The sequence below is a fragment of the Phasianus colchicus genome, chromosome 7 (genome assembly GCF_987193195.1).
Source record: "Phasianus colchicus chromosome 7, bPhaCol1.hap1.1, whole genome shotgun sequence".
Taxonomy (NCBI): Eukaryota; Metazoa; Chordata; class Aves; order Galliformes; family Phasianidae; genus Phasianus; species Phasianus colchicus.
Genome location: NC_143442.1, coordinates 14845322 through 14866731, shown reverse-complemented (window position 1 = coordinate 14866731; position 21410 = coordinate 14845322). Strand labels below are relative to the sequence as shown.

Genomic DNA, 21410 nt, shown 5'->3' with positions numbered 1-21410 from the left:
CTGGGGACCGCAGGCAGAGCTTCTTGTTCCTTCACATGCGGGAGCAGCAGGACACCACGCATCCCAGGCTGTTGCAGGGCTTCGTGCAAGCTCTGACCCTGATGCAGACACCTCTTGGCAGCTTTGCTCTGTCTGTATGTCCTGCAAAGGAAACGGTCCTCTGGGACTGCTGGGTAGCAGCATCCCAAGTGCACGGTTGCTGCTGGCTGCATCCAAATGCCTGGACGACTCTGTCTCCATCACCCAGCACAGACCTGCAGCTATTCCAGCCTAGCCCTCCTGTGTGCCCACCCAAGGGATGTGAGGGGCTGTCCCCTCCAAGGCAGTGTGTGTAGGGCCATCCTGAGGCGCTGCCTCACCTGGGGAGGACATAGGGAACTTGTAGGGATGCAAGCAGAGTGCGGCTGGACCCCTCCCCAGCATGCAGCTGGGGGAGAACCAGGGGGGCCCCGCGAACCCTCGCTCCTGAAATCAGGGTGTTGTATTTACTTTCCCCTTTTGGCAGCTAGAAGGGGAAGCCCATCCCAGCCCCTCATTGTTGTCTCAGCGAGTTAATCAGATGCCATAATCCTGTTGTGGAAATATCGGGCCTCCCTGGAAACAATGGGGAGCGAGAATATTGTGGTTAAATTTCAACCAGCTGCCTCCCTGCTCTGTTTGATCCCCGCCCGCAGGCCCGGGCCCCTGGCGAGCAGGCGGCGCGGCAGGGGCCGGAGCCCCGGGGGTGCCACCTCGTGCCCGGGGGCGTCCCGGGGCGGGGGGCAACGGGCCGGGCGGGCGGCGGGGGCGGCCCCGAGGGGCAGGTGGCAGGGTGGGCTGCGGGGCTCGGCCGGTGGGAGGAGGCTGCGGGCGGCCCGGGGCAGGTTCCGCGGGGAGGAGGAGAGGGAGGGAGGGCGCTGGGAGGCTGGGACACGGGCAGGGTGCGGTCCTGGCGGTTCCCGGTCCCGGATCTCTTCAATTTCCCCTCTCACTCCTGCCCGGGGAGCGGAGGCAGCGGCGGCTCCTGCTCCGGCTCCGGCTCCGGCCCCGCAGCGCTGACCGCCAGGGCGCAAACCGCGGGGGGCTCCGGCAGCGCCGAGCCCCGCTCCCCGCGCCCCGCGCCCCGCAAGCGGCCGCTCTCCTGCCAAAACAAACGGCCCTTCGCTATTTATTGCCGCCGCTGGGGCACGGCAGCTCAGAGCGGCACGACAGCGGGCGGCCGCCGCACCGGGCAGCCGGAGCGCGCCGGGCAGCCGCCGCGCCCGCACCCGCACCGGCACCTGCGCGCCGCATGGGGAGCCCCGGGGCGGGCGGCGGGAGCGGCGGCCGAGCCTAGCGGGGCCCCCGGAGCCGCCGGTCCCCATTCGGGCCGCCCCGGGGCCGCCGGGCGCGCCATGAAGCCGGCGCGGCTGCTGCTGCTGCTGAGCGGGTGCGCGCTGCTGCTGGCGCCGGCCGTGCGCGGCTGCGGGCCGGGCAGGGTGGTGGGCAGCCGCCGCCGGCCGCCCCGCAAGCTCATCCCGCTCGCCTACAAGCAGTTCAGCCCCAACGTGCCCGAGAAGACGCTGGGGGCCAGCGGTCGCTACGAGGGAAAGATCGCGCGGAACTCGGAGCGCTTCAAGGAGCTCACGCCCAACTACAACCCCGACATCATCTTCAAGGACGAGGAGAACACCGGCGCCGACCGGCTCATGACCCAGGTACGGCCCCGCCGCCGCCCGCTTCTCCCCCCGCGCCGGGTACCTGCGGGCACCGGGCTACCGGCACGGCCCGTTCGTTCGGGCGGGAGGCGGAGACCGGCGCTGCGGCCGCCCCATCCTGCCCCGGGCATCCCGGTGCCGCACGAGCATCCATCTCCCTGCTCCGCCGCACTGCTCTGCCCCTTCGGCGGGGCTGGGCGCGTCGGAGCCGGAACCGGCAGCACCCCGGCCCCCGAGGTGGCAGCACCAACGGCTGCTACACCGCAAGGTGTGCCTGGTACTCCCGAGCTGCTCGCGCGCTGCGCTGCTATCCCCTGAACCGAGTCCCACAGTCCCCCGAGCTGGCAGTCCCCTGCCCCGCTGTGCCCATCCTATCTGTGCACCTCTGCTCTGCGTATTGGGGGGCACAGCGGGAGCTTGTGGAGCCCAGCGTGCTGGCGACGAGTGGGCAGAGCAGAAAGTTTATCCCATTCACTGTCCTTGTCCCCAGTGTCCCCTGTTTCCTCGTGTTCAGAGTAGGATGGTAAAGGGTGCCTGGCATGGGGCTGCCCTTCCTGGGTATGGAGAAGGGAACAACCTGTTGTTGCAAATGCTCTGCTGTTGTATTCAGCTTCAAAGTGCTCTGAGCCGGTGGAAAGGAGGGGGGTGGACAGAGGACGGTAGCGGGTGGAGGGGGTGATGCTGGACGAAGGTTACTCTGTGTTTTAATATTGCCAGGAGAATGCCTGAGGGTTTCAGGAATGCAGATAAGGAGCCACACGGCCTTGCTATAAGAAACCTGGTCATCGGCCTCAGTGCGGGGTTACAGCCCGAGTGAGCTGCTGGGGGAGGCGGGGAACAGTCGGGTGCCTGCTGCACCCCAGGGCTGGGGATGGGTGTGTGAGTGGGATGGCCCTGGTGGCAGCAGCTGAGCCGGGCTCTGGCCATGGACTCTGCCCGAGGTGCTGGTGACAAGAAAAGGAGAATGGCATGGTTGCTGGCTTGACAGTTCTGTTACCCTGTGTGCCCCAACGGCAGGTCCCCAAGGGCTATGGCACAGGGAAGTTTTCAGACCAGGGAATGTAGCTGAGGGGTTGAGTCCCCCCTGTAAGTTGCTAATCCCTGGAGCCTGCAGCCGTGACGCAGAACAGCTTCGTGCCCAAGGCTGCTGAGGAAGCAGTGAGCTCTGCCACTCTTTGCGACCTGAGGGTACTGTGGGTACCGCAGTGTCCTGAGGGTTGTCTCCATTGCCGAGGAGATGGCATGATTTCTGGTAGCTCACTTCCATCCCACAGCCCTCATCCTGTGCCCCTGGCTGTGGGAGATGCTCCCAGATGTAACAGGTCGGGCACTGTGCCCTGCCATGGGCTGGGAAAAGCCATTGACCCAACTCCTCATCCCTTCCCCCAGTGCCCTGGCTTTTACTGCTGTTGACTCACTTCAAACCTGTTTTCTTTCCCCAAGTCCAAGGGTCTGGGTGTCCCAGGCAGCCGGAAGATGCCGCCCGCTTAGGGGGGTGGGTAATGCTGCTCTCTGCCTGCCTTTACTTTATCGTTTCATCTTCCTCAAGAATTCCAGTGTGTTTGCTCTTGCTGGTCCCACTCGGAGGTGCTGAGATAAGGCTGGAGGCAGAGCTCGCCTCACCTCTCCCCACAGCCTGGCCCAGGAATGTCCCTGGCCCCCTGCCCCCACCAGTGTCCCCACCCCACACCTCTCCCCATCACCCCTCGCAGTCCCTCATGGTGTGGAGACCATCCTTGCAGAGGTGATGAATTGCTCATGGGGAGCTCACGGTGGAACTTTTGGCTTTCTCTGGGATAAACCTCACCTAGGGGCAGATGTAGGGTGACCGTTCTCCTGGCAGTGCTCTGTGCTTTGGGGCAGCTGTGGCCCATTGCACCCCAGTGCTGAGGCGATGGGCACAGCAGAGTGTCCCGGGTTTTCCGATGGCTCTGCCCTGCCATGGAACTGTGTCCTTCCTCCAGTCCTTCCCAAAACGTTTGACTTCTGCTATGGGACGCTGTCCTGCCCACAGTCTGGGCATGAGAAAGGAGTGAAGCCAGTGCCGGGTGGCAGAGAGCAGCTCTCCGCTCAGCACAGTCTGACATCCCCAGGGTCTTCTCTTGTCTTGCCCGTCCCTGCCCGCTCCCTGCACATCCCACCTGCTCTCCCTTTCTCTCACTATTTGTCACCTCTCGTCCTTCTCGCCGCCGGTACCTGCGGCCCTCCGGTCTCCTCCTGCTCCCTACCCGCTCTGACACCTGCTGGCCACCGAGGGCAAAGGCAGGGCCGGCCGGCTCGGGGTTCGGGGACGCCGCCAGCCTGGTGCTGCGCCGCGGGGACACTGCTGGGGACAAGGTGGCCCGTCCCTGGGATGGTGGCAGGCGGCGTCCCGGCGGGGGACGGAAGTTGGAGGGTCTCGGTGTGCGCGACCGTCCCCTGCAGGGAGCACAGGGAATAGGACTAGGGGGTCCCGGAGCGGGGCGGTGAGGGGACACGTGGAGCAACGCAGTGTGGCACCTCACTTCTGCGGGGCACGGCCTCAAACCCTCTCATTGGGGTCCTTGGAGTCCTCGTGCCTGCGCAGAGTGGCACCGCGCGGGTGCTTGCTGAGGACAAAAGTCGCTCCCCTCCCTTCTCCTCCCCTCCCCTGGGCACTGTTTGTCCAACACCTTCCTGCCTTATCTCCCCACACCCAGGGAGCCACGAGACGAGGGTAGAGGCGCTCCCCTGCCCCATGTGGAGCAAAGGCCTGCCGGGCACTGCCCTCCCTGGGGCTCACACCGTGCCAAGAGCAAGTGGAGTTCCCCTGGAGCAGCACCCCAGGATAGGGACAGGTGATGGGGGACGGGGAGAGGGCAAACCTACTGGGGTAGCTCCTGCAGTGTGAGGGCCTTTCTAACCGCTCGGCACCCAGCAGCAGGTCTGTGGCCCTGCTTCACACTCTCCATGGCTCTGTCTCTTGACCTGCGTGTATTGCTGCCAGCGTGGCATTCTGCAGCAGGAGATCCAGCACCGGGCATCCCCCACAGTGTCTGCTTTTAGCCTGCTACCCTGTTGTGTCATTTCATGCTTCCCAGGACTTACCCCATATGGAACCACAACTGGTCCTTTTTTTTTTTTTTTCCCTATACCCCCCACTGTGCAGTCATAGCCCACCCACCCTGTTTTATCTGAGAAGCATCTCAGTACCATCCATATCACTTTCTCTGCACCTTTTCCATCTGACTTTCATCCCTATTACAGGCAGAGAAGGGACCTAAAGTACAGGCTGTACCTGCAGAGCTGGACCAGGTTTGGTCCCCACCATGACACAGCTGCAGGTGGAGCTGCTGTGCTGATGGAAGTGGACAGGGCTGCATCTCTGAGGGGTGCTTTGGGGTGAGAAAAAGACAGGACAAAGCCAGACAGCTCGCTTGTCTGGCCCCTATGGCTACCAGCTGTGGGTCTTTGAGGACCTGCTGTTGTTCCTCAGCCCTTGTGTCAGGGACATGTGGAAATGGGTTCACCCCATGTGGGCAGGGGATGGATGAGGTTGTGAGGCCGCTGTGCCCCTGGGGCAATGGAAGCACAGTGCGACTTGGGCAGAACCCCCACCCCAAAGCCCTTTACTGATTGTGCCCCCCACCCTGCAGCGCTGCAAGGACCGCCTGAACTCCCTGGCCATCTCTGTCATGAACCAGTGGCCGGGGGTAAAGCTGCGGGTGACAGAGGGCTGGGATGAGGACGGCCACCACTCGGAGGAGTCGCTGCATTACGAGGGCCGAGCCGTGGACATCACAACGTCAGACAGGGACCGCAACAAGTACGGCATGCTGGCCCGCCTGGCTGTGGAGGCCGGCTTTGACTGGGTCTACTACGAGTCCAAGGCACACATCCACTGCTCCGTCAAGTCAGGTAAGGATGGAGGGGATGGAGGGGTTGGGGGGCAACCCCGTGCTGCAGCATGCTGTGGGCCTGGCTGGCTGATGTGGTGCTGCTAGGGGACTGCTGTGCCAGGCAGTGGGACCAGGTGTGAGGCACAGTTCTGCATCCAGCAGTGCCATGGGGCAAATTCTCTATGTATCCCCCACAAAGCCCACTCTCTCCACCCTTTCCTCACCCTACACACCCTTTTCTCCCCATGTACCCATCATTGCTGCCTTCCCTACCCTTGCAATCCCTTAGTCCCCATCCAGCCCTGCTCTCTGCAACAGCCCTCAGCCAACCCCAGGTTGTCCTTTGTCCATGGCCATTGCGGGACAAGGACACTCCAGAAATGTGTCCTGCAGTCAGGCCCCTGCTGTGCAGGGGTTCTGGGGGCTGCGGGACACTGGGAACGGGACTGAGCGCTGCGCTCGCTGGCGTTGCTCGCTTTTCGGGCGGTGCCGTGAGAAGCGATTCTGCAGGCTATGACGGTGTGGGGTGAACCGCCGTGGGAACAGGAGCAGTGCCCGGGGTCCTGCACAGTGCCCCGGCCCCTCCCGGCCGCGCTGGCTGCGTGCGGCAGAGGGCAGCAGCGGCCCACGCACGGCGCGGGGCGCCCATGCGGGCTGCCGGGGCGCGTCGGGAGAGCTCCGCACCGCTCGTGGGCTTGCGCGTGTGTGGGGACAGCTGCAGCGCCGAGCCCGCCCACGGCCGCGCATACCTGCGGAACCGGGCTCCCAGCGCACTGTGCCTGTCGTACCGCCCTAGCCCGCGCCCAGCGGCCCGACACCCCCCGACGGCAGCCGGTCCCCCCGCGCTGATCCCATCCCCGATGCCAGGACGGCCCGCGATGGACGTGGGGCGACCGCGGCGCAGAGAGGGAGCGACGCGGCCCCGCAGCAGAGGGACGAAGCGTGGGCGAAGCGCCGGGGTTCTCCCATCCCGGGGTACCCGGTGGGGCTGGCCGCAGGAGCCGGGCCGGGCTCCGGAGCGAGGACCGTGACCCCGGTGCGTGGGGGATGGCCTGAGGAGTGGGGCTGTGCCCCTAGAAAAGGACCGAGGCTCCCAGTGCCCCCAGGACTGATGGAAGACAGATGCCGCGAGCGGGGCCCCAAGCTCCTGGAAGGCTTTTGGGGACAGGTCGGAGCCTCATTGCTCACAGCAGCAATCTCCCATGAATGTGGATCCCCTGTATTTATCCCTAAAACCAGGGGAACCCTGGGGCTGTGTGGCGGAGGCTGTGCAGTGCAGATCCCAGCCCCCCAGCGCTGTGTACAGAGGGCAGCCGGGCTGCCTCGTAGTAAATGGCTTTTATTTTTGTATGGATGGCCGCATGGCCTGGTGAATGTATTGTGTCCCTTTGGGTCCCCCTGCATCCGCACACCCCTCCGTGTCCAGGGCCTGTGCCTCCGCTCCTGCCAGGTGCCCCCCTCCTGCCAGCCCCTGCCTGGGGATGTGGGGTGCAGGACTGGGGACCTGTCCCTTGCTGGGAACAGGCACAGGGCACACACTGCACCTCATCTGAGCAATAAAAGGATTCTGTCCCACAGATGGGTGACTCTCTTCATGGGGCTGGGGGCTGGGGGCTGTGCGATCTTGGGGGAAGACTGCTGGGTTAGGTTGGGAGTGGGATGGGTTGGGTCTGGATCCTGGGCAAGGTGTCCCAGCGGTGGGAGGATATCACATAGAATATGAGAGGACTGGGAGAAACAGGGCTGCTAGGGGTGCTGAACACCACTCCTTGGAAAGCCAGCGTTCCCTAACTGGGTCAGACAGCATTCCCTGTCTGACACCCTGGTGACTTGTCCTGGCTGTGGGCTGTGACACCTCCCTGCAGCTCAGAGAGGGGGTGCAGGGAGAGTGGAGTGAGCAGCAGGAGGGAGGAGGGGGCTGCAACATGGGATGGGGACAATATATAGGGCTGGGTGCTGCACCCCACCACTGCTCCTTGCTGCATTCCTGAGTGGTACCCAGGCAGGCAGGGGGCAGTTCCCACACACCCTGAGCACGTAGTGCAGGGCTTGCAGCTTCGGGTGCCTCCCCCGCTGCCTTGTGTGTTCACGCTGCCCTATGCCCTGGGGCTGCCCTTTGCCCTGGGGCTGCCCTTTGCCCCAGGCGCTCCCTGTGCCAGCAGGTTTGGGGGCCCTGCTTTGCAGAGCAGCACTGCAGTGGGTCGCAGGTACTGGCAGGCACAGCTCGGTACTCTTGGCAGCATGGTGGCAGATGTTTGCAGGGAGCTGTGTGCATCGGCAATGCTGGGGCAGTGTTATCCTTGCTGGGCAGCACAGCCATGCATTGTGGGGTGATGCTAGGGGTCTTGCAGACAGGTAACCCTCTCCTTTGCTCTCTCCCCGTGCAGAGCACTCGGCTGCTGCGAAGACGGGCGGCTGCTTCCCTGGGCGGGCACTGGCGACGCTGGAGAACGGTGCCCGGACCCCACTGTGGGCACTGCGGCCGGGCCAGCGGGTGCTGGCGATGGACGGGGCGGGCCGGCCCACCTACAGCGACTTCCTGGCCTTCCTGGACAAGGAGCCGCGTGCCCTCACCTCCTTCCACGTCATCGAGACGCGGCACCCACCCCGGCGCCTGGCCCTGACGCCCACCCACCTGCTCTTCGTGGCCAACAACGCCTCGGCGCCCGCCACCCAATTCCGCCCCATCTTCGCCAGCCACGTGCAGCCCGGACACTTCGTGCTGGTGGCGGTGGGCTCAGGGGGGCTGCAGCCCGCTGAAGTGGTGGGGGTGCGGGGCCGAACGGACGTGGGGGCTTACGCTCCGCTGACGCGACACGGGACGCTGGTGGTGGACGACGTGGTGGCCTCGTGCTTTGCCCTGGTGCGGGAGCAGCAGCTGGCACAGATGGCGTTCTGGCCGCTGCGGCTCTACCACAGCCTGCTGGGGGGGCCGGGGGTGCAGGGTGACGGCGTGCACTGGTACTCGGGGCTGCTCTACCGCCTGGGCAGGATGCTGCTGCCCCCTGACAGCTTCCACCCGCTGGGGGTGCCCCGGGCCCAGAGCTGAGGGTGTGCCGGCAGAGGAGGTGGCAGTGCGGTGACCCACCCCCGGCTGTGCCCACATTGGGCTGGGGGGCTGAATCCACACCCAAGCCGTGGGGGCTTCGCCCCGCACACCCCCTCTTCGCCCCTTTGCTGGTGGGATCCACATGCTGCTATTTGTGTGTGTGCGTGCAATGTGCGTGTATGTGTGCAGGGCTGGGGAGCGGGGACCAGAGGTTGTACCCAGAGCTCCCAGTATCTGCAGCCCTATGGAGAGGCTTGGGGAGGGAGCTCTGGGTGCTTTGTGGGGTGATGCCATTCCCAGCCCTGGATTGTGGCAGCTGGAAAGAAGGGAATGTGGGTACTGGGACCAAAAGAGAGGCACACTCAAATCAGTGCCTTGTATGGAAGGGATGGCATGGATGTGGCATGAGACCCATGACTTGGTTGCATGGGTGCTGCCAGGGCAGCAGGCTTGCACCCAAAGGCAGCACCGCAGCCATCCTGACTGCAGGGACAGTGTAACAGCATGGGGGAGCTGCTCTGGTATTGCTCCCTGGGGATGCAGCCCTGCAGGAGCAGCACAGAGGAAGAATCTCCCTCATTGCCTCCCCCAGGCTCAGCCCCAAATCCCTGCATTTGCACCCAGTGCTATAAACCCCCCAGGTGCTGCCCTCCCACCCCAGCACCCCACACCCTCAGGGTATCTCATTGCTGCTCACCCACTCTGGCGGCCTGGGGGGGTCCCATCAGAGCCGCAGCCACAGTCACACGTCTTTCTTTATTTATTTATCTGCTCTTTGTATGTACCATAGCCGAGAGGCACCATGGACGCGTGCAGGGTAAGAGGGCAATGGGAGGGTTGGGCAAGCTGGTTTATTTGGAAGGGGGGATTTTTTTCTTTTTTTAATGAAAAGCAGAAATTATTTAAAGATTATTTTAAAGCACAGTTTTGATGGTGATTGTTGTCCAGGATGAAGCAAGCTGACAGCAGGTGTACTTTTGTCTCTTCACTGGATGTACCTTTCCTGGTCGGGGACATGGCCCAATAAATCTGTCATCTTCCAGGCGGGTGCTGTGAGCTGTGGTGTGGGGGGAGCCAGCCCCATGATGGGTGCAGTGCGGTCAGCCTACAGCCCCCAGAATGAACAGAGCATGCTGAGCTGGGCCGGCAGCTTTGGGAGAGAGATGCTCTACTTAGGGTACACCTATGCTGTTGGGGTCCCCTCTCCATCCCATCCCATGCCCCATGCCCAGTGTGGGGACCATCCCCGCAGTCCCTCATTCCTGCCCTGCTCACGCCTGTCTGTCTGTGCACCCCTGCCCCATATCCACCCCATCCCTGCCTCAATCCGATAGTGGAGCTGGAGCAGGGCTTTTCCCGAGATCCCATAGCACAGTGAGTGTACAGCAATCCAATGGCAGCGTCTAATTTAAGGGCTCTATGAGGCAGCATGGCTAATTTAATTAGGTTCTTATTACAGGGAAGGACAAATTGGTCCCCGGAGGGCCCTGGGGTCAGGCCTTGGAGAAGCGCTTTATGGAGTGAGATTTCAATCAGGGGCTGCATGACGGGAGCCTGAGGCGGGAGTTGTGGGGCAGAGGGGACACCCTGGCCGTGCTCCCCCCCCATCTCAGCACCAGCCCAGTGCTGAGCCTGACTCCTCCTGTGCCAGTTGTGCCCTGTGGTGTTGTGGGCATTGCCAGACCAGATGGGTATCGGTGGGCATGAAGGAAATGGTCTTTGCCCCATTAGAGGATGCTGTGAGTACAGGGTGGAAGGGGGGGTCCCAGATCATGGCAGCAAGGGGAAGAGAGGGGCTTCAGAAATAAGATTTTGTATTGTTTCTCCTCCTGAAGCCCTCCATAGCCCCATATAGCCCCATGGCAAGGACAGTGAGAACAAAATGATGCCAGTCCCGGTGGGGGTTCCCACCGGTGCCCTGTCCCATTCCATGCCACTGCGTGGTGATGGATGGGGATGCCGGTGGGTGGCCGGCAGAAGGGCCGGGTCGGGGAGGGTACCACAATGGCTGTCTCCCCATCAATTTGTCCTCATTACCATATGAATTGTGGGCGGGGGAGAGAGGAAGAGCATGTGGCGGCGGGGGAACCCCCCCACACGTCGCCATCTGGGACATCACGGTCGATCCACACCCATCCAGCACTGACTGAGCGCCTTAACCCCCTCCCGGCCCCACATCAGGGGAGGAGAAGTCCCACCCCCTATTCAAAGCCTTGAAAAGTATACATGGCCCGGCGATGTTAACAAGAGTGGGGGGCAGCCCCTTCCCCGGCCCTCCCGTCTGTCCCTCTCTCCAGAGCCTTCTGCTGCGGCCGTGCTCCCGTCCCAGCCCGGCACTGGGCTCCCAGTGGAGTTCGGGAGCCATTGCCATAGGGAAGAAGGGAGCACCCCAGAAGCATCTTCTGCTTGTGGGATGAGAGCGGAGCCAAGCTCCCATGCAGGGGGATCTCAGGGCCAGAAGGGGTTCATCACCCCCCCCCCCATCCACCCTCCCAGAACCACCGGGTGCTCAGTCTGCTCCAGCCTCCAATCTCACTTCCATTAGCTTAATTTCTCTTAATGACTTTTTGGAGCGCTGCAGCTCCAAGGGCAGGACCCCGATCTCTGCAGCACTGTTCGTGCCATGCTGTTATTTTCCCCATGGCTGTGGGGTACCCAGGACAGTGGGACGCACTGTGCGAGCATGCAGGATGAGGAAGGCTTTAATCAGGACCCTTTCCTTAATAAATCACCCCATGCCCTCCCTCCCACTCTAATAACTGGGCCCCACCAACCACAACAATGCACCTAATGGAACGATTTATTTTCATAATGGTGCTGGTGGGGAGAAGGGGTGGCCAGGGTGGAGGCAGCACGCTCTGGGGCAGGAGTTTCTAATTAGTGAATGAAATTTGATGTAAAGCTGGAGGAAGATGGATTTGCTGCTTGACAAGAGGCCTTTCAGCTCATCAAATGTGCCCAAACAGGGAGGTAAATTAAATTATTTCTAATTCTTTGCTAACCTCTAGGGAGCCATCCCACCTCCCCCTCACCAGCAAAGGGTGGGACTGCTCCTGAGCTGAGGAGGTGCTGACAGACCATGCCTGAGGGGAAAGGATCAGAGTCTGTGAAGGGATGGGGATGGTGGAGTGGGATGAGGTGGGTTGCAATGAGACGGGATACAATAGGATAGGATGGATGTTGTGGGATGGATTGCAATGAGATGGTACAGGATGCAATGGGATGGATGCGATGGGTTGGATGCAATGGGTTGGGATGAGATGAAGTGGAATGGAGTGGGCTGCCACAGGTTTTGCAGGGAGGACAGGGAAGGCAAAGGTGGTGGCAGAGGGAAGAGCTGCAAATGGTCAATAAGTAATCAAATGATGATCTTGGTCCAAGCCCCCCATCCGTGCTCATCATCCCAAAGAGAGCTAAAGCAGGGCTGAAATGCAGCCAGCAGTAAGGAACTGGCATCTGAAGCCTCCAGGGCATTGGGTTTTGAGGTGACTGATCCTGAAGAAGGTGAAGGGGATGTTTGGGCACAGAGACCGTGCACATAGTGGTCCCAGCACAGAATGGGGGCAATGTGGGAATGGAGGGGCTGTGCCTTATTGCAAGGAGGGCTCTGCAGCAGTGATGGGGGCAGTCCCTCACTGCTGGGCACAGGCGCAGAGCAATCTATGCTGAGCCAACACTCCAGGAATTTAATTTGTTTAATATATTCCCTGGGAAAGAAGAAAATAAATAAGTGGCACCTTGCGTGCCCCCATGGCTCACTCTCGCAACGGAGGTGTCAGCTTAACGAGCCGAAGCCCTCAGCCTGATTAACCAGCCGCTGCTCCCGCTAATAGGGAGCCGCCGAGAGGCGTGATTGATGTAAGAGAACATTACCCCAGCAGCATGCTGCTGCGAGGAGGTGCTGTGCCTCAGCCCCTTGCTCCTACCCAGGCACAGGTCAAGGGCAGAGATGGCTTCCACCTCCCTGGGGCAGATCCCCCCCACCCCACTGCTCTGCCAGGCCAGGCTTTGGGACTGCGTGGCTGAGCGATGGGTTTTGGCCATGCTCTTCTCTGAGGCCACTTGGGGACACTGAGGCACAGGGATGGTGACAACCCAGGTGCTTGGCAGCTTTAATCTGCGGACCCTCTGCCACACCACTTTGTCCCATCCATTCCTCACTCAGCCACTTCTGCAGACCTTGAAAGGTCCTTCTTGCCCTTGTCCTTTCATCTGTCCCCCTTTATTGAGGTGCCCTGGATGTCATTGCAGAGACATCACCCATTCCTGCCATCCCTGCCATCCCTGCCCTGTGCCATCGCCACCCCCTGCTTTGGGGAAGGGTTAATCAGCAGCCAGCGAGACAAGGTAATAAATAGCCGTTATCTTGTTAATGAGCTGACATTAATTAGAGCCCAAGGTCCTGGGAGGAGCAGCTGATTTATCCAGTCACCCTGTGAGCAGGTTAGGAGCTGACTCCATGGAAAGCCCATTAGAGGGGAGGAGGTGAGGTTGCACTGGGGGGGTCACACTGTGCTTCACCCACAGCCCAGTCCTGGCTCCCTTCTCTCTGAGTGAGCAGCTCCAACCCCACAGGAGTGAAGCAGAGGATCCTGGAACTGACAGGATACTTCCCACCTTCCTAACTGATGCTGGGCTGTTAGATACAAAGCCTTCCTCCTAGAAACCAAATCCTGGCGGACAGCTACCGAGCTGATGGGGACCCTGAGCTGCCCATGCTAGGGCTCCCACTGCTGCAGTGTTGATTAAGAGCTATTATCCCCTTGGTTAATGTGCCTAGGCCACCCACAGGTGACTTCTGGTCTGTTCATTTTGTCACAAATCACTGTGGGGATGGCGGTTTGTTTACATTCCCCATCGGCTTCCTGCAGCTTCCCAGAGCCCAGAGATAGGGGCAGCCGTTGATGGTCAGGGCTCCCATGAAACCAAGGGCAACCCAGTCAACCACACAGCCCTGCTAGCAGGGCTTGGTGGTCTATAGCCAACCAAAACAGCAGGTTAGGTGCAAATTGAGACACAGTCTTGTCTGTGCTTGGTGTCTGGGATAGACTTGATCCTGGGAAGGTGGGAGTGTGGTCTCCACTGGCAGTTCTTTATCGGGCTGTGGATTTTCCTCGGCTCCCTTGGCTTTGATCTTGCAGAGGGGTGTTACGTTGCTGCCCAAGGTGATGGCAAGGAAATGGCAGGGCTGTAAAACTGAACTACGCTCCTAGATGCTCCCCTGGCCCCTGTGGCTTGCTTCTGAGAGCTACAGCACCGATGGCACATGGTTGGATGCGAGCTGCTCTCCGCAACATTGTGGGTTCCTACAGATTTTAATGCTCATGAGCACCAGAGCTGGGTGTCCATATGGCTGTTTGCTCTTCTAGTTTTTGGTTTGCTGCTTGACCTCTCTCAGGAGGAAGTTGCATGGAGATAATCTCTTGAACTGGGGCTATTTCCCCGGGCAGTGCTCCTCTGCAGCTCCCTACACACAGAGCGTGAGGTCAAGATGTCTGTGGCTGAGATCCTAGGGTCTGTGACCTGAGCTTGGTGCTCAGGCTGCCACAGTTCCTGTGTGAAGACCTCCTGCCTAGGGAGGGCATGGGGCAGAGGAAAAGGGCCAGGCCACAGCTCCGTTCTCTTATTGCAATCCTCAGATCTAGTTAGCAACCAGGTGAGCTGTCACCAGAGGAGCTGATGGATGGGGAAGTGAGTTCCCTCCTTCCTGAGGTGGGAAATGAAGCTAATCAGAGCTCGGACACCTTAATCCAGCTCTGATCTGATTAATGCCCCTAAAGACTGTGAACTCATCAGCACCCCCGCATCTATCACTGCCTATATCCCGCCCCTTCTGCTGGGCTCTCCTGGCTCTGCTTTCCTCCCCGTGTGCTGCATGCCCTCCTGGGAATGGCTGTTGTGTAGCTGTTCCCGTACAGGGATTTGGGTATGGAGTGATCTTGTGCAACAGGAGGAGGAAGTTGTCCCATCCATCATGGGACCTTTGGACCTTGGTGGTGTGGGAGCAGGGAGCTCAGTGGGCTCCAGTCCAGGCAGGAGGGGCTCAAGAAGAGAAACCCATGGGGCTGCTGAGCAGAGGAGGGTGGGGGAAGTCCCTTGTGCCCCTGTCTTCCTGCTCTATGGAGCCTTGGACACAGGATGCAGGAGTGCAGGCCCATCTCTTGCTCTAAAATCTGGGAGGATTCAACAGCGGTAGAGAAAAAGGTGAAGGGGAAAGAAACACAGAGATGGGAGCTCCCTTTAGCTGCCTCTTCTACCTTCCAAAGGACCCTTGGCTGGACCCAAGCTTGTCTTACTGCATGGGTTTGATGCAAAGGGTGGGACCCAGGTATAAGGGTGGGACCCAGGGATAGACAGGCACAGATCTGCTCACAGATGTTCTGCCTCTCCCCAAAGTCCAGAGCCAGTGGGTCTGGGCCAGCTCTGCTCCTGCTCACCCACCTGTCCAAGAGCAACCAAGGCTTTCGTCTCTACCTGTCTCTGGTGCCTTCATCTGGAGAAGACCAAACTGGGCAAATAAATAAAAATCTGCCCGTAGGCACCCGCTCCACGAGCTTCTCGGGCAGATAGATGATGCAGGGCGGTTGCCTCTCTGTGCAGCCAGCTCGGGTCCGCTGATGTCCTTGTGCCAAAGGAGTGCAAAGAGGAACGGCACGAAGTGTGAAGAGCAGGATCGGGCCCCGGGGTGTGCCGAGGGGCTGCGGAAGCCGGGGAACGGAGGCCGGGCCGACGGGGGGGGCCGGCGGGGAGCCAATAGGGAGCTGGGGCAGGTGGAGGGGGGGGTTAAAACCCCCCCAGTGGCGGCGGGCAAGCGAGTGCCCGGGAGGAGGAGCGGAGAGGAGGGCTGCCCCTGAGGGCAGCCCCGCGGAGCGCGGCGCGGCGGGACCCCGCGAGTGAATGCCCGCCGGTGCCGGGGTGGTCCGGGGCTGCCCGGCCGGGCGCTGCCCTGGCAGCAGAGAGGCGGGAGGAGACACGCTGTGTTTTGCGGGGGGGGGCCGGCCGGGCCATGCACAAACCCATGGAGAAGTCCCAAAACTTCCGCATCGAGGCGCTCCTGGCTGAGGAGCCGCCGCGGAGCGCCTCTCCTCCGGGGCTCAGCCCCGCAGGCAGCCCCGGCCCCGCCGGCCGCTCCGACACCCCCTCACCTCGAGCTCCCCAGGCTGCCGCCCCCTTCGGCCCGGCCGGCTTCGTCCCCAAACCCGGCTTGCTGCACCTCCCCGGCCCTGGGCTGGGCACCCTGCCGGCCCTCTACCCGCCTGCCGTGTACCCGCTGCCGGCGCTGGGGGGTCAGCACCCCACTTTCACCTACACCGCCTTCCCACAGCTGCCGCCGCCCGGCGCCGATCACCTGAAGACGGCAGTGACCGGTTCCTTCCCGCTGGAGCAGTGGATCCGAGCCGGGATGCTGGTGCCGAGGCTCTCCGACTTCCACGGTGAGTGAGCCGGGAGTGGGGAGCGACCCTCCCGTCGGGCGGGACGGGGCTGGGGGCTGAGGCTCCCCGGGGACACACCGGCGTGGATCAGGAGCACCAGACCTACCCCGGGACCGTGCCCATCCCGGTGCCCGCAGAAAGCGGCTGCTCTTGGGGGAGTTTCGAGGGGGGTTTCCGGGACGCCTCCCGACAGCCGCGGGCTCGTTGGGCTCCGCCGCTGAGAGATGGAAACGAAAAGACGAAATCGAGGAGAGCAGCCTGCACCGCGAAACGAATAAATGTCATCCGGTGTGGTTGGGAACGAACCCCCGCTTTCTGGTGCGGTAGCGGTAGGGAGGGATGAGCGGCTGGAAGCAGCCGGAGCGGCCACAGGCAGCACTGGGAGCCGCTGCGTGCTCTGTCCCTCGGCAGAGCGGGGTTCTGTCATTGGCACCACAATGGGGTCATTCGGTGCTGCCTTGCGCTGGGTGAGTGGGTGTCCGGGCACCCAGATGGGGCAAGGGGACACTTGGCAGTGGGCTGCCAGCAGAAAGGCCACGGGTTTGTCGGGTTCTTAAAAACCTGGGAGCCGTTTATAGGCAGGGAAAAAGGAATGAGAAAAGGAGAAAAAAAGTATGACCAGATAAGTCTGTTAATTAATAAGCTGGCTGGGTGAATAATAGCACAAAAGTGGAGAAATATAATGAATCGACCCATTCTTTGCTGCTTCCTCAAGTTACATCAGGTTGAAGGGAAAAAGGCTGTTCCCTTCCTGCAGTGGTTCTCCCTTACCCCATGTTCTGCCCCGGGCTGTGGGATGGGGCTGATTCTGAAGTGGTCATGACTCTCAGGAGAGCAAAGGTGTGCCTTTGGTTCTATGGGCTGCGTGTCCCCTAGGACTGTTAGTGAGAGAAGGAAAAATAATCTGTCATTGCTGAGTGAAGCACCTTCACCTTCCTGCACCTTCCTGCTCCTCTACAGAGTCCAAGTCGGTGCATCTCAGCATCCACATAGAATCATGCATGGCTGTGTTTCACCAGAGTAGGTTCCCACACTGTCCCTGCGCTCTGAGCTCAGCTTCTGCCTGGGATAACATGGGCAGTTTCCATCCTGAGTGCTTTCAGGTTTTCTTCTGAATTCCTTCCATGCAGCCCCTCTGTCAGAGCATGGAGACCAAGGCTGGATGCAGATTAGGAGCTGAAGCCTCCCTGTAGGAGAGGTATGAAGTACTGAGTCTGCAGCCAGTCTACATGCCTATGCCTCCCTACAGACATTGCTCCTGACCTGTGCTCATCTTGGGGTTCTGGGCATCCTGCCCCCTTGGTCCCTGTGTTCTGTTCTTTCTGCCATATAGGCACTGTAGCAAGAGCCTGGCCCTCATTCTCTACTAGCTCATTCATCTTCTCCTTGTCTCATTCCATTGGGATCATATAAGATCTCAAGGTTTTCTCCAGCTCTTAAGGGCTTGCTGCAAGTTTCAAAAGGAGGTCTCTTTCCAGCATGCCTTCTCCTGTTCCTGGATCCCTGCCCAAGCACTCAGCCCATGGATGGACAGACGTACCTGCCTGGCTGATGCTTCCAGAGGCTGAGCACGGATTTCCATGCTGCTGCTTGTGGCCTTGTGTATCTCTCTGGGTAGCAGTGGCAGACACCTGGGAGAGACCCATCTGGAAGCCTTGGGCTTGTTCTGGGGTACTCCAAGGGAGGTCACCTTGTCCTGTATTCTTAGGAGATTCCAGGCCTGAACCATGAATGATTTCCTCCTTTGTCTGCATGTGGAGGTGTTCTGCAAGCATGGTGTGGTTTGGTTCCTGGAGAAGGAGCAGGACAGCCCCTAAACTGGAGCAGCTGTGGCTTGCTCCACTCTCATCTGCATATGTTGTGGGGTTGGGGGTGCAAGGCACTGGGTAGGTGGCTTGAGGCAGCAGGTCCCTGCTTGGCGCTGCTCAGAGAAGCACTCCTGCTGTTGTATCTGTGGTGCCTTCCCTACCAGCCACTGCTGCGGGGGCCTCTACTACTGCAATGCAGAGCAAGATGCTGGTGGGGAAGCTCTGCATGCAGGAGCAGGAAGGTCTTAGGTCCTCTGCTGCCAGCCTGGGCCCCTGCTCCCAGGGCTCAGACCCACTGTAGGTGCTTGTCCGTCCCCCCAAATTGCACAGGGGAAGCATTAGATACCAGTGTGCTGCATGCATCAGTATCAATGGAAGCTGTGGTTTATTTGCCATGGCTTGTGGAGTGGTGGAAGCAGAGAGCAGACAGCTGCTCTGGCAGAGATTTGTAGGAGCAGAGTGCAGTGATGCACAGCTACAGGATGGGAGATGCAGGAAGAGCATAGGGCTGCCTGCTGGGACTGGTGCTTGGGTGTCTGCCTGGGGACAGACTGCATACTGGGGCTGTGGGACTGCTCCACTCAAGGCTCTTGTGTCAGCAATGGGGGAACAGGGAGCAGCAGGTTTGGGATGTGCCCTTATGCTGTCCCACAGAAAGCAGGCAGAGCTGCTGGCAGTGGCTGTGATACTGGTGGGACCACCTGTCCTCCCAGCTCTGACATCTGGAGGAACACCTCCAATGCTGGCTGGTGCTCATTTCCTCTCCTTTATCTGCCAGCCCACAAAGCTAAGTGAGGTATAGCTAAACAAAACAAATTAAAACCAAGTGGGTTAATAGCAACCTTGGATTAGCCTTGTTATCAGGTAGATAGAACTGTAACAAATAAACCAATAATTCTTTATAAGCTTTATCTAACTAGCCAGGAGGTAGCTATCTCACAGAACTGGGCTTGGGGACATTGCTCCAGGGCAATCAATTTCTTCATTGATGTTGCAGCCAGATGCTGGACACCCATCAGCGGGTTCTGGTCCAGCCAGGCTGAAGGGGGATTGAGGCAATCTCTGATCCTTGGGGAGATGTCTGGGCAGAGAGAATCCCTTTTCAAGCAAATGTGTGATGCTGAGGCAGTTGTTGTTCTTTTGGTGGGAGCTAGCTAAGGGGGAGAGCCTCCCTGAAGCGTTCCTTTTCCTATGGGATGGTGGTGGGGATGGAGATATTCACAGCTCAGCTGGCAGAGCCCTGGAGGATGCTGTGGAGGACATCCCAGAGTGGGCTGAGCTGTGGTCTGGTTGGTGGCTTGGAGTGCATGTCAACAACAACAGAAGGATTTTAGGGCTGAGTTGGGTTTGGTTTCACCAGCAGTGAGTGGGGTAGGAGGCAGCATGGATTTCTAGGGATGTTATGGTCTGTGATGGTCACCATTGTGCAGAGCGTGGATTGGAGACACTAAGGTGGAGAACCCAGGGCTGACAGAGGGACCATATTCCAGCAGGCAGTCCTCTGCACGCATGGTCATTTGGGTTACATTCCACTGGTGTTTATGAGCCCTGGCTCTGCCTGTTTGACCCGTCCCACCCAGCGCCCAGGTACCCAGGATCAAACCCAGATGGCGCTCGGTTAATGCCCCTTCATAAATTCCTGCGCCGTGCGTCACCGCCGTGTTTGTGCAGGGCTTGGGGGGCACTCTGAGATGGGCAGGTCTGGATCAAAGCTGGAATCTGTGGGAGATAACGTTGGTGGGTGCACTGTGCCCTGCAGTGAGGGCGAGCCTCTCCGACAGCCCTGCCCTGTGCTGTCCCCAAGTGCGGCATGGCTGTGCGGCTCCATCTCACCCCACACACTCTGTCTTCCATATGTTCTGTCTGGGGAGCAATTCCCTGTTCAGATGAGCTGGAGAGCAGCAGGATTCTGCAGCTGGAGTGTGGGATGTGGTGGGGCTTTGCAGCAGGGATGTGCCAAGGATCTTCTCTATTAATGTCTCTCTGTGCCTCTCCAGCTGCGAATCTGTGTGTTTGGTTGCTGCTGCAGTGCTGGGAGAAACAGTAAAGCTGAACGCGCTGGGGACAACAAAGCGAGCAGACAGGAGATAAGCAGGGATCAAACACGGCGCAGAGCCACCCCTCGCGGGCTGCTCAAAGGCCCCTTTGTTCCTCCTGCTCCGGGCCGGCGATGATAGCAGCAGCCCGGTGAGGGAACCCTCGGCGGTTGGGCAGACACCTGTGAGTCCTGGCAATAAAAAGCAGCGTTAATTTCAGCCACGGGACTGATCCTGCTTGCACACCAAGGGCTGATAACATATCTTGGTGACAATAAAGCCGTAGTTGGGTGGGAGGTGATGGAGGAGGGCTGGCAGAGGGCTGTTCCCCGCTGTCCCCTGACCCTGTGTGTGCGTGTGCCCCGCAGCCACCCCGCAGTCTGCCTTGATGGGGAAGTGCCGCAGGCCCCGCACCGCCTTCACCAGCCAGCAGCTGCTGGAGCTGGAGAACCAGTTCAAGCTCAACAAGTATCTGTCCAGGCCCAAGCGCTTTGAGGTGGCCACATCGCTGATGCTCACTGAGACGCAGGTACCTTGGGATGGGGGCAGAGGACTGCTGGGGATGTGGGGTGGGAAGTCAGGGCAGTGCTGATGTCTCTCCCTTGGCTGCCAGCAGCCCCACTGGCACCCCTTTCCTGGGCAGAGCTGTCTGATGAGATCCAGGCCCTTCCCTTGCTAAGGCCACCCCAGAAACCTCATTCCACCCACCACCCCCAGCCTGCACTGCAGAGTCTTCCCATCTCTCCCTGCACTGTGGCTTCTCATGGAGTTAAAAGTCCTCTTTTAATGTCCCTGTGCATATGTGGTGACATTCTGAGGATTTGGTCCCCTCTGTCCCCAACTCCCCCATGCCAGTGTGGGACAGGGACAGCCCCTGAGACCCCCAGGGCCTCCTGCAGAGCCAAAGCACTGCAGGATGCTACAAGCAAGGGCAGTCTGGGGGTGCTTCGATGCAGGGAAGGCCACGGGGTGAGTGGGGATGGGTTGGGGTGGGAGGGGGGCTGATGGGTACCCATGGCTGTGGTGTGATGGCTGCTCCCTCCTGAGCAGGTGAAGATCTGGTTCCAGAACCGCCGCATGAAGTGGAAGCGGAGCCGCAAAGCCAAGGAGCAGGGGATGGCAGTGGAGCCCGAGAAGCCACAGGGGCTTGGCAAAGCTGACGAGAGCCTGCTGCCCAGCCAGCCCCAGGGACAGGCTGGTGACAGCCCCGAGTTTGTGGGGTGCAGCCCCGGATCGGCCTTCCTGCACCGCAGTGCTGAGCTGGGCTACGGCCCCGACTCCTCTTGTTCAGGGGGAGAGGAGGATGAGGAAGAGGAGGACGATGAGATGGGCGCTACGGAGAGGAAGATGGGCTCTGTGTTGTGAAGAGGGTCCAGGCTGAGGGGTTGGAGGCCTCTCGGCTGGCAGACACAGACTGTGCCCATGTACAGCATGGGGGCTGAGAGGAGCCTGCCCCCCCTTTAACTTATGTGTGTTTGGAGTCTATTTAATGTGTAATTATTCCTGTGTGTATTCGGGGGTATCCCCACATCCTTCCCCTATAAAGCTGTT

General features: G+C 60.3%; 2 protein-coding genes across 2 annotated transcripts; both read left to right on the top strand.

Annotated features, from left to right (window-relative positions):
- Window positions 1-1373: 1373 nt before the first annotated feature.
- IHH (Indian hedgehog signaling molecule) lies at window positions 1374-9638 on the top strand. The gene is made up of 3 exons (XM_031590500.2): window positions 1374-1676; window positions 5291-5552; window positions 7921-9638. The coding sequence occupies exons 1-3, from the start codon at window positions 1374-1376 to the stop codon at window positions 8580-8582; spliced, it is 1227 nt and encodes a 408-aa protein (XP_031446360.2). The 3' UTR covers window positions 8583-9638.
- Window positions 9639-15588: 5950 nt separating this feature from the next.
- Window positions 15589-21410, top strand: LOC116227305 (uncharacterized). The gene is made up of 3 exons (XM_031590501.2): window positions 15589-16015; window positions 20228-20388; window positions 20910-21410. Exons 1-3 carry the CDS (start codon window positions 15589-15591, stop codon window positions 21222-21224), a joined length of 903 nt encoding a protein of 300 aa, XP_031446361.2. The 3' UTR covers window positions 21225-21410.